General features: G+C 38.6%; 1 protein-coding gene across 1 annotated transcript; it reads right to left on the bottom strand.

Annotated features, from left to right (window-relative positions):
- Nucleotides 1-1,562: 1,562 nt before the first annotated feature.
- Nucleotides 1,563-16,530, bottom strand: CCT4 (chaperonin containing TCP1 subunit 4). Its single transcript, XM_032873834.1, has 14 exons — nt 16,315-16,530; nt 13,853-13,905; nt 12,069-12,158; nt 10,623-10,731; nt 9,865-10,007; nt 8,667-8,788; nt 7,890-8,022; nt 6,703-6,842; nt 5,149-5,245; nt 4,958-5,068; nt 4,731-4,861; nt 4,363-4,597; nt 2,029-2,142; nt 1,563-1,770 (listed from the first exon to the last, which is right to left on the bottom strand). The coding sequence occupies exons 1-14, from the start codon at nt 16,439-16,441 to the stop codon at nt 1,756-1,758; spliced, it is 1,620 nt and encodes a 539-aa protein (XP_032729725.1). The 5' UTR covers nt 16,442-16,530; the 3' UTR covers nt 1,563-1,755.
- Nucleotides 16,531-16,812: the final 282 nt, after the last annotated feature.

The following is a 16,812-nucleotide window of genomic DNA, read 5'->3' as shown; positions in this document are numbered from 1 at the left end:
TCCACCACACCTCAACACCTCCCTACTCAGGATTTGGGCGTTTCAAATGGCGCCTTCCCTCTACACCATGTCTGTGGTGCAGTCTCAGCCACCTGCTAAATCTACCACCTCAGGCTGAGGCTGCCGACACCCTCTCCTCCCTATCCTCGGCCTCCTCTGGCCCCCTAGTCCTACAACCAGCCATTGCCACCCTACCTAAAGTTAAGGTATGCAGTGTGCATTTCCTAGAACCTGTGAGGTCTGAGCCCTTTTTCTTTTTAAATCTTTTTTTAACCAAGCTTTATGCCCATCATGGAGACTGAACTCAGGACTCTGAGATCGTCATATGCTGTTCTGACTTAGCCAGCCAGGCACCCATGAGCCCTTCTTACCAAGCCTTTCTTGGTCACAGGGCTGGAGTGTGAGCACCTGCAAAATCCATTTCCTCACCTCCTTCAGGCTGTTCTTTCTTTGGCTGAGACTTGCTTTGCCTACTGAACAAATACTGGCTCGATTCCGAGCAGAAGCCAGAACCAGAAGTTCATGAGGTATGGGTGCCTTAAGTGACCGGAGTGGGGACTTCTAGTTATTCACATGCAGATGGTTCTGTGGCTGCAGGTGGCCCTCTTGGGATTCGGTGTTAAGCCTGACCCTAAAACAGCAAGACAGGCCCACATGCTGAAGCACCACAAATTGGATTAGAAGGAATGAGCTCGAGGACAGACACATCGTGTGTCTGTGTGTAGAAGAGCAGACAAGCTTTCATTCACTAACACCTAAAATCATAATGAAGTATGCGAGAGAAACCATAGGACTTAGAGAAATGTAGTTAAGGGCGCAACACTCAGGTTATGATCCCATGGTGCTGTTTTAACACCTGATGTGGATGAGTGTAGCTTAACGGTGAATTGATGTACCAACCTATACACTTACTGACATTATGGCATACATACTGCTCAGCTTCTCTCTCCCACTCCCCCTGCTTGTATTCCCTGTCAAGTATTTTAAGTTGCAGGTATCATTGCAAAGTAATGTGGTAGGAGGAGGGCTCCATCTCACAACTCTGAGATCATGTGAGCCAGTCAGACACTTAACCAGCTGAACCATTTCTGCTTTATATACTTTGCAGCTGTATCATTAGATATCTGTAAATATAGAGGATAGTTTTGTGCCCCAGTGGGGCAGAGATTTTGCATGCTTGTTTTTTTTCGAGTGTTATTTATTCCTAACCCTTAATTTTTTATTAAGAAAATTTTCACACAAGTTTAAAGAACAGCATGTATCACTTTGATATGCTATTTTAAAAGTTAACACTACAGGGGTACACTTAATGACTGAGCCACCCAGGCACCCCTATCCGTTCATTTATCAGGGTGATGAGCATATTGGGCCATTTAAAATTTCTCAATACTTCTGTTTAAAAACAAAAAAACAAAACCCACAAAACCTAAAGCACTCAGAACTGAGACTTAACAAAGTCAACAGGCAAATATGAACTCATTTTTTTCTCTTCTTACATAGCTTTTTCAACAATATGAGAAGTAACTGAATGTTGGGGAGGGAAGAGCCAATAAATTAATCTACTTTTTGAAACCAAACATTTAATATTTTAATTAAGTTTTGTCAATACAATTTTAAGCAAGTGCCACTGGAAGACCAGGCCCAGGAATTCACAAAGGAAACAATCTTCCAAACAGCAAGGAACACCAAGGAGATCTTCCACTCCAGAAGCACTTTAGGGGCCACAGTGGTGCCAGTCGGCCAGTGTTCATCCAATTACCGAGTGTTTACCTGATAAGAAAAAAACGTGAGTTCCACAACTTATAATAACAGAATTTTAATGATCAAAGAAGTTTCGTGCAATTACCAAACTGCCTGATTACCAAATCCTATTTTCACAAGTGAGAAATGACTGTAAAAAGTATGAACTGCTGTTATCACCTTGATGACCAACAAAGTAACATGTACCACCCTGTTCCCCTCCCAAAACTCTTTAAAAAATATACCTTTTTGACCCTGTAGGGAAATTCATAATCTATTTATACTTACCACATCATCGATTTTCAGAATGCTCCGGACAGTTTCAGTTGCTAGAGTAAGTGCACTGACTGAAACCAACAAAGGCTGGACAACCAGTTCCTCCAAAATGTTGGAAATACCACCCTGCCAAATAGCACAAATTGCTTTTAGTGTCTGTGATTATATACCTCACCAATTACACTATTACCAGTATGACACAAAGCCTTTCGAACATAGTTTTCCCTTGTTCTAGTCAAAAGTAAAATACTCTATTTAAGCTCTTCTCTTTACTGGACGTTCTATTTAACGAAAATTTGGAAAAACTGAATTTTTAGTTTTGGGGGGATTTTGGATTCCCCCAATCCTAGACCCCAAACAACTCCTAATTATCTTGGAAAAAAAAATATTTTATTTATTTAACAGAGAGACAGCAAGAGAGGGAACACAAACAGGGGGAGTGGGAGAGGGAGAAGCAGGCTCCCTGCTGAGCAGGGAGCCTGACTCGGGGCTTGATCCCAAGACCCTGGGATCATGACCTGAGCCGAAGGCAGACGTCCAACGACATCCAGGTGCCCCAACAACTCCTAATTATCTTTAACTTAAAAATACCCAGGCAAAATTAGGTAATTATACCAATTAAAAATTCTAAGATCTTTAATGCTCAAATCATCCTTGAACCCTAATTCTGAATATGGCCAAGGCTGGTCTGCCCTGCCTTTATATCTCCCTCAATTTCCACTTTTAAATTGTTATTGCAACTATTCTCAGTCACCCTTCTCTCAGGATTGCTGCATTATGTGATGATGGCCGTAACAGGTAACCATGCCTCCAGTCTTCCCTCCTAAAAATACTTTTACATCATCTTAGCCTCTTGGTTAAAAAAAATTAGTAGTTCCCACCTACTGGAATAAAAGCAAAATAAAACTCCTCCACAACTGTCCCAATACTCAAAAGGCATCCTCATTCTAGCTCTTATGGGAGCTTTTCCAACCTTAAAGTCCACTATATGACCAGCGTATAACCCTCTAGACAAAACAAGTAATTTCTTGGTTCCTTTCACCTATAAAATATTTGTTTCCCCACCTGAAATTTCCTCATCTCCTACCAAAGTTGCACCTTCATAAAGCTTTCCCTAACCAGGCAATGCCCTTCCTTTTGAGTTTGGTATTATTTTAAATAAATCAATAAATAAATCTATTTATCCTTGGATTGTCAGTTACTTTCCATTACGTATTATTTGTCTCTTCAATAGAGATATTAATAAAGCACTAATACAAAAGGGAAGATTATTACTATTGTGTTTACGCTACACAACTATACTAGGCTGGTCACAAAAGCAGCAACAATTAATATTTATGTAATGTTTACTCTATGCCAGGCAACTTAGTAAGAGCCTCCTAGCTGGTAATACATTTATTTATTTATTTATTAAAAATATTTTATTTATTTATTTGACAAACAGAGATCACAAGTAGGCGAGAGAGGAAGGGAAGCAGGCTCCCTGCTGAGCAGAGAGCCCACTTCGGGGCTCGATCCCAGGACCCTGGGATCATGACTGCAGCCCAAGGCAGAGGCCTTAACCCACTGAGCCACCCGGGCGCCCCCGGTAATACATTTAATCCTCACAACAGGCCTTTGAGGGAACTATTAATTGTCCCTGTTTTTACAACTGAGGAAACTGAAGCATAGACTAAGTAACTCACTAAGAGTTACACAATCAGTAAGTAGCAGAGTAATGAACAAACACTACTTTTCACTGAAGACATCCTCTTCATTCTTACTCAATGGCAAAAATTAGTTGACCTGCGGTTCTCATACTTGGATCTGAGATTACTTTTTTTCTTTTTTTTTTTTTAAAGTAATCTCTACACATAATGCAGGGCTTTGAATTCACAACATGAAGATCAAGAGTCCTATGCTTTTCCAACTGAGCCAGCCAGGTGCCCCTAAACCCAGGATTACTTTTTTTCAAAAGAAGATTTATTTATCTGAGAGTGAGTAAGCATGGTGGGCAGGGGCAGACGGAAAGGGAATCTTGAGCAAATGCCCCACTTAGCAGGGAGCCTGACCCCACAACTCTGAGACCATGACTTGAGTTGAAATCAAGGGTCAGACATTTAATCGACTGAGCCACCCAGCTCCCCCAGAAGATAACTTTCGATTAAAAACTTTTCATCCAGGCAACCCTCTCAGGTCCCCTCTCTTGGAGCTTTGTACTCTATCATTCAATAAACTTTACAACTGCTCAATAAATCTTGCTTTGCTGTCCATCAAAAAAAAAAAAGCTTTTTTTCAATAGACAATTATGAAGTTGTTAACATTTTAATCAATATCTTCTGTAATAATTAAAGACTAAATTATTACCTTTCGGACATTAATGCCGCTAGTTTTTTCTCCTTGGGCGTGCCTGTTTCTTAGTTCTGTTACTGTAGAAATGGGATTCAGGCCAGCATTTTCAGCTAGTGTAGATGGAATGACTTCCATAGCATCTGCAAAAGCACGAACACAGTAGGATTCCATGCCACTCAATGTTCGTGAATATTCAGTTAACCGTAGGGCCAATTCTATCTCTGGAGCACCACCGCCTGCAATAAGAGCTCTGAAATTCACAAATACATTTTTAGCTTATTTTATCCAACAAAAAGCTATTTTTAATAACTTAACTATTTATACCTTAAAAATAGTCAAAATAGAAATGTTAACATTCAAAATGTTACTCAGTGACATATTACCTCTTCTTCACTAAACAGCGAATAACACACAGGGCATCATGAATGGAGCGCTCAGCTTCTTCAATCACCAATTTGTTAGATCCACGGACAACAATTGTAACTGTTTTTCCAGGGCTTGTACAGCCTGTAATCTATAGTAAATACACTCCAAATTAGGTACAGAAATAAGGGTTAAAACAAACAAAAACAAACCCAGGTAAATAAAAGCTGTATTACAATACTGTTACCTTGAGTAGTTTGCCAGAACCATTTAAATTGACCTCCTCAGCTAACTCAGCTGATCCCAGCATGTCGGCAGTAAATTGGTCAATATGAGCAACTGGCTTGGTTCCAATTGTCTGGGAAAAATATCAAATCCACAAATTAAGACAACATTTGATTACTGGATATTTTCACACAGAAGCTGCGAACATTTTACCTTACAAATGAATTCGATGTCTTCTCTTTCAATATCCTTAACCACCATAATCTTCATTTTGTTCAGGAAATGTAATGCAAGATCACTAAGAGCATCTCTAAAACACAAAATCAGTGATCAGGCCAATGCTAGATTTAAAAAAAATGCTGTTAAACTGCTTTTTAAGCTGTTAATCATTGCTGTTTAAATGATGAATAACTCAATTAGTATAGGAAGACGCTTTAAATTTAGTTGACCAAGTTTATGAGCTCAAAACTCTTTGAAGATTTCCAATGGATCATATTAAAATGTACCCCAGGCAACACTATTTGTAAAGTATACAATAAAAGGTAATTACTGTCATAGTTTTTAAATACTAAATGAGTGTATCTTTGATAATTGAAACTTTATTGACATTTGATGAATTTAGACTTAAGATTAATTCAAGACTCCACAAATTTATGCTTTCTCACAAATTATCTGAACAAAGCTCCTGACAACCCTGTGACACTGGAAGGGTGGATATTCTGATCCCTTCTCTACAGATAAGCTAACTAAAATTTTGAGAAGTTTACTTAAGGTCACTACCTATGATATGACTTGGTAGGAGAACCAGGTAATCAAACTCTTCATCAAGATTTCTATATAAAATAGTCACCCCTAGTGTTTCCTGGCATAACATTTATTAATAGAGTACAAGGGACTACATCTACTTATTAGAAGAAAACACTGAAGGAAATAAAAGGGATCAGTTCAAACTTTGGAAAATTCTTTTGATCCATGAACTATCTCTTGCATTCCCCTCAAAAGAACTTCTAAATTTCAAGGCAAGCAATTCCATGGACCTTTAAATAAACGCCTCTTTTAGCTAGCTAACCAACTCTAAACCAAATGTATCAAAAACAAAGTATTCCATTTGCTCGATATTTAGGATCTTGGTCTAGAAAGAACATACAGTTGACCCTGGAACAATGAGAATTAGAGGCACCAACTCCCCGTCTCCAGTAAAAAATATGCATATAACTTTTGACTTCCCCAAAACTTGACTACTAATAACCTGCTGACCAAAGCCTTACAGAAAACATAGCCAATATGCTGTATTCTTACAATAAAGCTAGAGAAAAGAAAATGTTAAGAAAACCATAAGGAGGAATGGCTGGCTGGCTTAGTTGGAATATGCAGCTCTTAATCTAAGGGTCATGAGTTCCGAGCCCCATGTTGGGTGCAGAGATTACTTAAAGAGAACTTAAAAACCACAAGGAAAATACATTTATAGTACTGTAAAAAAAAAATTATGTACTGTAAAAAAAATAAAATCCACATGTAAGTGGACCCACATAGTTCAAACCTGAGTTGCTCAAGTGTCAACTATATATCCCACGCAGTTAAATCATCACAGTGGAAAGAGAACCCACTTTAGAGGATTTATCAGAATACAATGTCCCAAAATGCAGGTTCATTCTAGATTTCTAGTGATCTACCCACTCCAAATGTTTCTTAAAAAATTGCTTAAAAAAAAATTTTGCTAAAATAAACCTGTCATTCAAAGCTGAACAAAATAACTAGCTTCCACACCTCAGAATAGACTTCTGTATGAGAAGGACATTACATCCTGTTTTTTTAATTTGCTTCACTAAATTGAGAATATAGGCTCTCTCCTCCCGCAGCACTCGGTCCATCTGGACATAGTCAGAAACTACTATTTGATTATCCATCTGTTGAGAAAAAAGAACGTCGTATTAATAAATTGCACTCTAAGAGTTTTGTGGGTTTTTTTTTTTTTTTGGTGTTTAAAAGAGTTTTTAAGTGAAAAGGACAGATTTTTAATGAAAATATTAAGTATCATAATAAATTCAACCAAAACCATGCCTAACAACAAATTAGAGGCATACATAGAAAAGGTCTAGGAAAATGAATATATATACCAACTGTAACTCAGGTCTTTAACTTTCATCTATACACCTTGCTGTGTTATCTATATTTTTTGCAAGTACACTTTGGTAATTTTAAAATGGTTATCCTTGTTCCTGAATATGTCAATTTTTTTCATAGAAAGATAGGCATTACTGAAATTTCAGTTATATCCTTTTAACTCTATGGCTTGTTAGAAAAACTGGTATGCTAAAAGGTGGTATCAGGGACAAATCTTATTAATTAAATGTGTATAAAACAACATTAATTTTTCTATGGGTTTAATGTTTGGGAAACACATGACTCAAGAGGAAACCTATATACCAATATAATGTAAAAGAAGAACAAATCTCAGTGAAGTGACAAGATCAACCACTCCCTTTTGGAAAAAGCACTTACGATCAAAAGATAAAATACCTTAAAAAATATTTCTTTAGAGTATAAATAGTAAGCTGGTTTCAACTTTCATTTGTGTAAATATAGGACAAAAGACCTGTCTGCTGCTACAGGATGGATGGCAGTTTCTCGGAAACCTACAAAGAAACTGGAAATTCCACTTACTCTGTAATTTTTAAATAACCTAATTTTATTATTTCATACATAGTGCCCCTACTGTTACTTGCCTTCATCTATGAGTCAACGCTCAATTTCAATGACAGCCGACTGGAGCTATAGATCTGTAATGTCTGGCATCCAATAATTTCTCCTTTTGTCTCAATTCTACTAATTCTTTGAGAATCTATGATCTTTACCACTAGTATCACTATACTGTAGTTTTATAATATTGAACAAAGATCCAAGCTATTAGAAAGCTACATACATAAGGAACTAATTTCATTTGCTTTACTTACATCTGTTTTGGGAGCAGATAAGCAAAACTGAATAAGTCCAATCTTAGCCTTTTCAACTCTGGTTATGCCAGAATTTGCCACCTTTTGAGTAAGTACCAGCCCTTCCACCAGCTCACAGTCATCAATTGTGCCACTAAGGAAAAAGGAAACAAGGAGGACACAGTTAACAAAGGGTGGAAATCTATGAGTTTAATAGATTGCTAACAGATTAAAAATCGTAAGTCCAGGGGCGCCTGGGTGGCTCAGTGGATTAAAGCCTCTGCCTTTGGCTCAGGTCATGATCCCAGGATCCTGGGATCGAGCCCCAGATTGGGCTCTCTGCTCAGCAGGGAGCCTGCTTCCTCCTCTCTCTTTCTGCCTGCCTCTCTGCCTACTTGTGATATCTCTGTCAAATAAATAAATAAAATCTTTAAAAAAAAAATTTTTTTTTAAAAAGTAAGTCCAATAAAATACAAGTCAGTCTCACATTTATTACTGCCCCAATTCCTAAAATTCTTTGATCACACTAATGCCTTGCCATCATAACGGAATATAAACAAATTCTTGAGATTCCCACATTAATAAAAGTTCTTAATTTTTAAAAAAAATTTATTTGTCAGAGACAGAGAGAGCACATAAGCAGGGGGAATGGCAGGCAGCGGGAGAAGCAGGAGCCTGATGCAGGACCTGATTCCAGTACCCTGGGATAATGACCTGAGCTGAAGGTAGAGGCTTAATCAACTAAGCCACCCAGGTGTCCCTTTAAGTTTTACTAAAATCGTAATTAGAAATGCTTACCCAAGTTTCTTAACAATTTTAATGTCTCTAAGATCTACACTAGTAGCTGTGACTGGATCAATCACTTTCATCACTGCATTTACACTCATTGGAGAAAGCAGACTTGAATACTGAGAGACAACCTAGAATTAAAAAAATTAAATCAAGTCATTTTCACACACACACACACAAAATCCTAGTTCTTTAATAACTAAGATCTTCAAGAAGAAATCTTAACCACTTTTTTGGGGTGACAGAGAGAATGGGAACACGACACAACATTCCAGACAAACTGTCTTCTCCACTCAGCTGTCCGTCACCAAGGGCACAAAATATGTAGGCTTCTTTTCCTAGTTTATTAACCTATTAGATGGGACTGTCTAGATTAGTAGCTCTATAGAAAATCCAAAAATCAAATTACATGTAGACATTTCTTACCTAAAATCAATCTGTGAGCAAATGCTCTATATGTGCACACATAATACTGAGGGACTAATAAAAATAACTTCTGGCTAACACTTTACTAAGAACTTATTGTATGTGAGACAATGGTCTTAGCCCTTTATGTTTATATACTCGCTCAATCTTCAGATTAAGAAATTCAGAGTCACACAGCTTAGTCAAGTGATGAGCCCAGCAATAAACCAAGCAGTCTAGACTCTGTGACCCTGCTATTCTGTCCATTAGGTCTGAGTACATTCAACATTTATCATGTATGTCACTAACACTATCCAGCTCACTGAAAGAAGATCAATGTATCAAAATAATGCTGATGAAAAAAAAATAGGGGGGGAACACAGGACATGACAGAAAACAAGAACGTTAAGTTAGCAGGAAATTAAAAGAAAAAAAAAATCAATGCTTTACACTTGAAAACTAAAAAAGCAGCACTGGTTATTAGTTAAGAGGGACCACAGATGGGCAAACCTGTCCTGGGTTCCAATCTCCACTTAGCCCTTACTGATAAGTCTTGGATTAGTTACTGAACTTCACTAGATCTATTTTCCTGTCTAGAACATGGACGTACAGTTTATCTGACAGCCCTGAAGGAAGAGATCTGACATTAACTAATTCAGCTGTACAAATTACCTCAATTACCCAGACACTCCAGACCTTACATTTATGGACTGCACAGCATCAAAAATCACAACCTAAGAATTACAATTCTTAACAAGCTTTAAAAAGTAATTTTAAAAGGATCCCTTAGTACTGGTCTCACCTTTGAGTTCAGGGAAGTGGTAGCACTATTTAATAAGGTTTCTCTGTCACTCAGTTCCACAGGTCGAGACATGTCAGTCAAGATTTCTATACCCTTTTCCAAAGCCTTCTGGAATGACTCAGAAATGATGGTTGGATGAATCCCTGTCATTTGTTAAAATTTAGTTATTACAACACATAAACTACATATGACACCCCTTAAGATTTTTTATTCATTATAATTTCAGAGTAGTCATAATTTTTAAAATGATCTCTATTAACTTAGGCTTCAGTTATAAATAAAACAGTCTGAACAACTTTAACTGCTATTATGGCAAATAACTTATTTCCATTAATCTGGAACAGTCAATTCTGCACTCATGCGATATTTACACTTTTCAAAACCACAAATCTATGTTATAAACAGAGTAAGTGACTGGAGAGTCTCCACTATGATTAAGCAGTATTTACCAGAAAAAAACTATACTACATTTCCCAAATCTTCATTCTCATCTAGAATCTAAGATCAGTACCGCCACCACACCTTATTTTAGAAAAGCAAAAATTTTATCAAGTTCCATTCAAAATGAAGGCTGGTTGAGGAAAAAAAAAAAATGAAGAAACAAAAAGAAACAATGTTCTTATTCATATAATAAACACAGCAAAATTTAACCTAAAAATTCCTAACAAAATTAGTTATTCCAAATCAAATACCAAATCTATTACTCAGTAACTTTTGGTCTTTATTTAGTAACAAAACATGTCCTATTTCCTACCTACCTTTTTGAAGAAGCTTGGTACAGGAATCTAAGAGAGAGCCAGCAATGATGACTACTGATGTGGTGCCATCTCCTGCTTCTATATCTTGTGCCTTAGACAGCTCCACCAGCTAAGTAAACAGAACATGCTAAGTTGCTCAATGAGAAAGGTGAGGACCCAATAACATCTAAGTGAAACATAAATGAATGGCCTTCATATCAGTGTCAAAAACAATTATTATCAACACTGTAAAACTCAATATAATTTTTTTAAAGGTTTTTTATTTATTTATTTGACCGATAGAGATCACAAGCAGGCAGAGAGGCAGGCAGAGAGAGAGGAGGAAGCAGGCTCCCTGCTAAGCAGAGAGCCCGATTCGGGTCTTGATCCCAGGACCCTGAGACCATGACCTGAGCCGAAGGCAGAGGCTTTAAACCACTGAGCCACCCAGGCACCCCTCAATAAAATTCTTGACTTCTTGGATTTCATTTTAGTTATTTTTGAGTTTCATTTTAAAGTGATTGATATATTTGTGACATGCAAAATTTTGCTCATATACGCTCTATAAGAATCTATGTTATGGGGGCGCCTGGGTGGCTCAGTGGGTTAAAGCCTCTGCCTTTGGCTTGGGTCATGGTCCCGGAGTTCTGGGATCGAGCCCCACATTGGGCTCTCTGCTCCGTGGGGAGCCTGCTTCCTCCTCTCGCTCTCTGCCTGCCTCTCTGCCTACTTGTAATCTCTGTCAAATAAATAAATAAAATTAAAAAAAAAAAAAAGAATCTATGTTATGATTTTTTGGTTCAATCTATGGTTATACATTTTTTTCTCCCCAGCTATTAAAAGTTCCTGTCAGAAAGTATAAATGATGTTGCACCAAAGGTACCCTGCAGACTTCGAAACTAAAGAACAGGGGATTCTGGAAGACACACGTGTCATTTGGAGTCCTTTGGTAGTTTATCTGAATTGAACGCGGATAAGCCTAATCTGATTCATCTTAAAAGTCACCTTTACGTAATCAAACCTAACTTTTTGACAGGAATTTCTTTTTGCAGATATGGTGACTTCTCACTTATACTGGAATCATCATCACACTTAAGCTGGATTGGTAACTGTTTTTAATAAACCTCAGTATTTTAGACAACTTGATTTTGCGCACAATTAAGATTACACTGCTCTCTTCCAACCAACACCCACTGAACTATTAAAGCCATTTCATGTTTTTATCTTCTTCTTCCTCTACTATACAGTACATTCCTATGGACAAGGAGATTCATGTTTTAGTACAACCTTGCACCGAAGAGCACAATGTTAGGCACACAATATATCCTAAAAACATGCCTGTTTTAACACAAAAAAGAATTCACAGTGTTTAAATAATACAATGTGATCAAATAAAACAAAATGTTTACAAATATCAAGCAATACACTTAAAAAAAAAAAAGCAACCTCATCTAAAATTATACTTACCATTCTGGCTGCTGGATGTAACACTTGCATTTGTTTCAGAATGGTGGCTCCATCATTTGTAATGGTCACATCACCTTTTCCATCTTGAATCTGTAAAGTTCCATTTTTTAAAAAAGCTGTATTTCAAAAATTGTTCTTTACCCAGCACAATGACACCCTAAAAGCTCTATTAATTTTAAAGTTTCTTGGTAGAGAAGTTAATTTATGTTTGCATAGTTTACAACTGTGCTTAATTTCAAATTCTCTTACATTACTATAGTGATTTAAGAAATATGCAGCAACAGTCTAACTTTACAAATGGAAATACCTGGCTTTACTCCAGCTATTTTTTTCATTTGTTTGAAAGTGAAGGAAATCTAGACACAAAACACAAAGCAGAAATACTACTAAGAAGAATTACTAACATTACTGGGTTCATATCCATCATAAGAAATGATACCATGGAACCCTCCTACACTGTTAGTGGGAATGCAAGCTGGTGCAGCCACTCTGGAAAACAGCATGGAGGTCCTCAAAAAGTTGAAAATAGAGCTATGCTATGACCCAGCAATTGTACTACTGGATATTTAACCTAAAGATACAAATGTAGTCATCTGAAGGGGCATGTGCACCCGAATGTTTATAGCAGCAATGTCCACAAGAGTCAAACTATGGAAAGAACCTAGATGTCCGCCAACAGATGAATGGATAAAGATGATGTGGTGTGTATATATATATACAATGGAATACTATGCAGCCATCAAAAGAAATGAAATCTTGCCATTTGCAAAGACATGACAGAACAAGAGGGTATTATGCTGAGCGAAATAAGTCAATCAGAGAAAGACAATTATCTTATGATCTCTCTGATATGAGAAATTTGAGAGGCAGGGCAGAGGGCTGTGGGGGGTAGGGAAGGAAAAAATGAAACGAGATGAGACCGGGAAGGAGACAAACCATAACAGACTCTTAATCTCAGAGCAAACTGACGTTCCTGGGGGGGTGGGGGAGTAGGGAAGGGGTGGTTGGGTTACGGACATTGGGGAGGGTGTGTGCTATTGTGAGTGCTGTGAAATGTGTAGGCCTGATGATTCACAGACCTATACCCCTGGGGTAAATAATACATTTTATGTTAATAAAAATAATTAAAAAAAAAAAAAAGAAAGAAATGACACCATGGATTTTCAAAAAGCACCACAAACACAGTAAATACAATTCTTACATTCAAAAAAGTAACATATGTCTTAGTATTTTCAACAAAGGGTAAACAGGCTCACTAGCAGGGACAGATTTTCAAACATCCACACGGAATAATCATCTGCGTATCATCCAGATAATCCCTCATATGGTTTCTCTCTCATTTTCAATGTTAATTAGCACTGAATTTGAGGGTGTATTTCTCAAAACTAGATGGTCTGGAATGCACTGCAATGTTTTGTGCTGCCTGTCAATCACACTAGAACAACTGAAATTCCACAGAACCATGCAGGGTCACAGTTACAGCAATAAGGAACACTGAACCCAAGCATGTATAGCTACAGCCTTACTCTACTTCCCATGTAACAACACAACCAATAGCAACTTTTGTGTATGTACTTTCATTGTTTAAAGATCATTAAAAAAATATGAAATACTTAAGTCCTGCTAACCCCAAAGCAATCTATTAGTCTTCTAAACTCTCAAAGTACCCTTCTAACACTTTTTGCTCTTTAGGCAGCATATCTTAACCCACTATTGAGAATCTGCAGTGTGGACAGCAGCACCCAATATGTAATGAATAATCTGTTTTTTTTTTTTTTTTTTACCATTTTGTCCATTCCTTTTGGTCCAAGGCTTGTTCTAATAGCATCAGCAACAGCTGTAAACAGAAGAAAGAAATCAGGACCTCTTTTAAAAAAGCAACATATTTCTCCTCTCAAATGATCATCTGTCCTTATTGGGATATGGTGTGCAACCATTTACTGTGTCTATTAAAGAAAACTCACTAACAATAATCTACTGGAAACACACTAATTTATTCCTTTAATTGTGCAAAACTCACCTTTTGTTGTTAAAGTCACTGTACATAATACTTGTGCCCTGCCTATGGTAGAATAAAATGAGGATTTACCTAACCTTCCTCTAAGTATCAAAATAAGCACAATGTAGTTATGAGCTCAAAATGGAGACTGCATTTTTCTCCATTCCTTAAAAGAACACAAGCAACAGGAGAGGCAAGACTTCCTACTATATAATTCCCCTTATTTGTCCATTCTGTCTTCTCTAAATAGAGTGTAATTTTTGAAGGCTAAGACTTGTCCACCAATGTGAAGATGTTCCCCATCTTTACATACCCTGCCACCAAATAAACCCAAACAAAAACCCCACACCTTAACCCAAACAAAAACCCTAGCTTTCAGTCATCATCAGTATTATGAAACATCGCTGGGTATATAGTTTACCATTCCAAAGTTACTTACTCTTATTAACTTCCCTAAGAATGTTTATTGGTCCCAAGGGAAACTGGATTTGATGAAAAGTCAAGACAAATTCCCTTTTCTTTGAGAAGCCCAAGACAAATAATTAGACCCCTTCCTCACATACCACCTCACCCCATATACACAGGGCTGTGATTGTGCCCTAATCATCGTATACTCTACAACCCGCATACTTCCTTTTACTGCGTGAATAATACGTAAAGACTTTAAGGACAAAAAAAATTTGCTATAATTAAAAGTTATTTTCTACTTAATTGTCTCATAATTTTGGACTGCTATTCCTAATTATCCAGTCAATATTAGTCTCTCAGGAGATTTTAGTGGACCCCATGGCCATGATTCTACCAAAAGACCAATTCACTTTAAGAATGCCCTCACATTCATCTACATGAGGTTAGGAAAACACATCCTATCCAAAAAATGAAAGATTTTAGACTGCTTACATCTTCAAAAATGTCTGATGTTTAAGATACAGTATGGCACACAGTAGGGTCTGTTAAAAGGACCTCCTGAAGGGTACTAGAACTAGTATTACTTTTCTGTGTGTTTATGGTTTTTACATTATCAACCAATTTTGGGGGGGCATGTTTTTGAGATAACATCCAAATAAAAAACTGACTCCCTGAATTATCCTGAAAATGCACCTACACTAAAGCAACTTCTATCAAGTTTGTTGGGTTTTGTCTGACTTGAAAAGACTAGTTGTGCCGTTCTGAATTCTCATTTAAAAAGGTCAGGTTCTAAACATTCTGAATTCTGTTACACTTAAAAGAAATTAAATAAAAAAACAAATAAACAAAAGAAAAAAAAAGGTCAGGTTCACAGATAATTCAGGTGGCCTCTGCTCACCAGGCCCTTCAAGATTTGGCCCCATCCTACCCTTTCAATCTTCACCTCTCCGGTCTTCTTGCACTTTAATCTCTAACTGTAACGAAATACGCACTACATTTCAATACTCAATATACATCAGCTAAGATCTCTAAGTCTTCGTTCTCATTTTTCCAGGCTCTTCTGTCTCAACAACTACTCTTAATTCTCACAACTCCGGGGCGGGGTGGGGGGGGGAGCGTGCGAACACTTTCTTCAATTTTACGGGTGAGGAAACGTTGGCTAAAGGTCGAAGGTCACAAAGCCACTCAGTAATGGTAACTGAGAACTGTAACTCAGGTTTTCATTTCTATCATATACCATACAATTATAGAAAACAAAGAAACACCAATAAATCGTCCATATTTCTAGACTTGCTTATGTCTGGCTGCACATGCAGGGAGAACGTAAATGCACCACCTGGCTTTCCACATGCTCCATCAGGACAGGTGAGTCTTCCCCACAGCCCAGTACAAAGGGCCCCGCCCCAACGTAAGCCCGGAATTTACCAAATTCGTTTCATCAGTTGCGCCAGGAGCGTCTTTAAATATTTTTATAGGAACATTTGAAAACTAAAATGTATTCTACAAACAACATTCTACCACCAGTGGAACCCATAAGCATTTAAACGACAGCGCTTATGTGTCAGATCCCAAGGGACGGCTGCTTGCGGTCCTCGGCATCTTTCTCCTGAAGCGTGACTACCGAGCGGGGATGAAAAATTACGGGCTAGCCTCAAGGTCTCCATACTTGGCCCTGGGAATTACCGGCAGAAAACAGAAAAGATCCCTCCACTGAGCTGCCATCCTTGGAAGGACAAGATTATCTCAAGTAACAGAAAAATGAGCTTTAGCAACCCAAGTTCAGGATGAGAGTATAAGCTCGACCCCGCACGGCCTCGGATCGGACTGAGGGAGCGATACCTTTGGCCGCGGAGATGTTGCTGAAGCGGATTTGGGCCGGCTTGTCACGGTCCTGATAGGCGCTTTTGCTGCGGCCGCCGGCACTGCCGGCTGGCGCCCCGCTTCGGGGTGCCACGTTCTCGGGCATGGCAAACTTAGCTGGGTCTGCGTGGGCTCGGGAAGGACGGATGGACCCGGATTCCAGTCGGCCGCAGACTAACGGAACTCGCCGACTGCCTTCACGAAGCTTCCAGAAAGGAGCGCGGACGCCGGGAGGAGGAGGGGGAGAGGGGGCCTGCCAAGCGGCGCGGCGCCGATGTGACGTAGCAGGCTGCCCGCCGCGCGCCGGTTGAGGTGGCTGTGGCTGCCAACTGGGGGGTTACTGGGAGTGTTGGCCCCGGGCCCGGGGTGGAGGAGCGCTGAAGGAGGACATTTGCGAGGCAGCCAGGAAAACCCATGATTTTAAAGGCGGGCGTTGGGCACCAACATCGCCCTTTGCCCTGGCCTGGGTCGTGAGGT

This window comes from Lontra canadensis, unplaced genomic scaffold, assembly GCF_010015895.1.
Source record: "Lontra canadensis isolate GAN:19392208 unplaced genomic scaffold, GSC_riverotter_1.0 scaffold50, whole genome shotgun sequence".
Taxonomy (NCBI): domain Eukaryota; kingdom Metazoa; phylum Chordata; class Mammalia; order Carnivora; family Mustelidae; genus Lontra; species Lontra canadensis.
The sequence above is the reverse complement of the archived record's forward strand: the minus strand, read 5'-3'. Positions and strand labels throughout refer to the sequence as shown.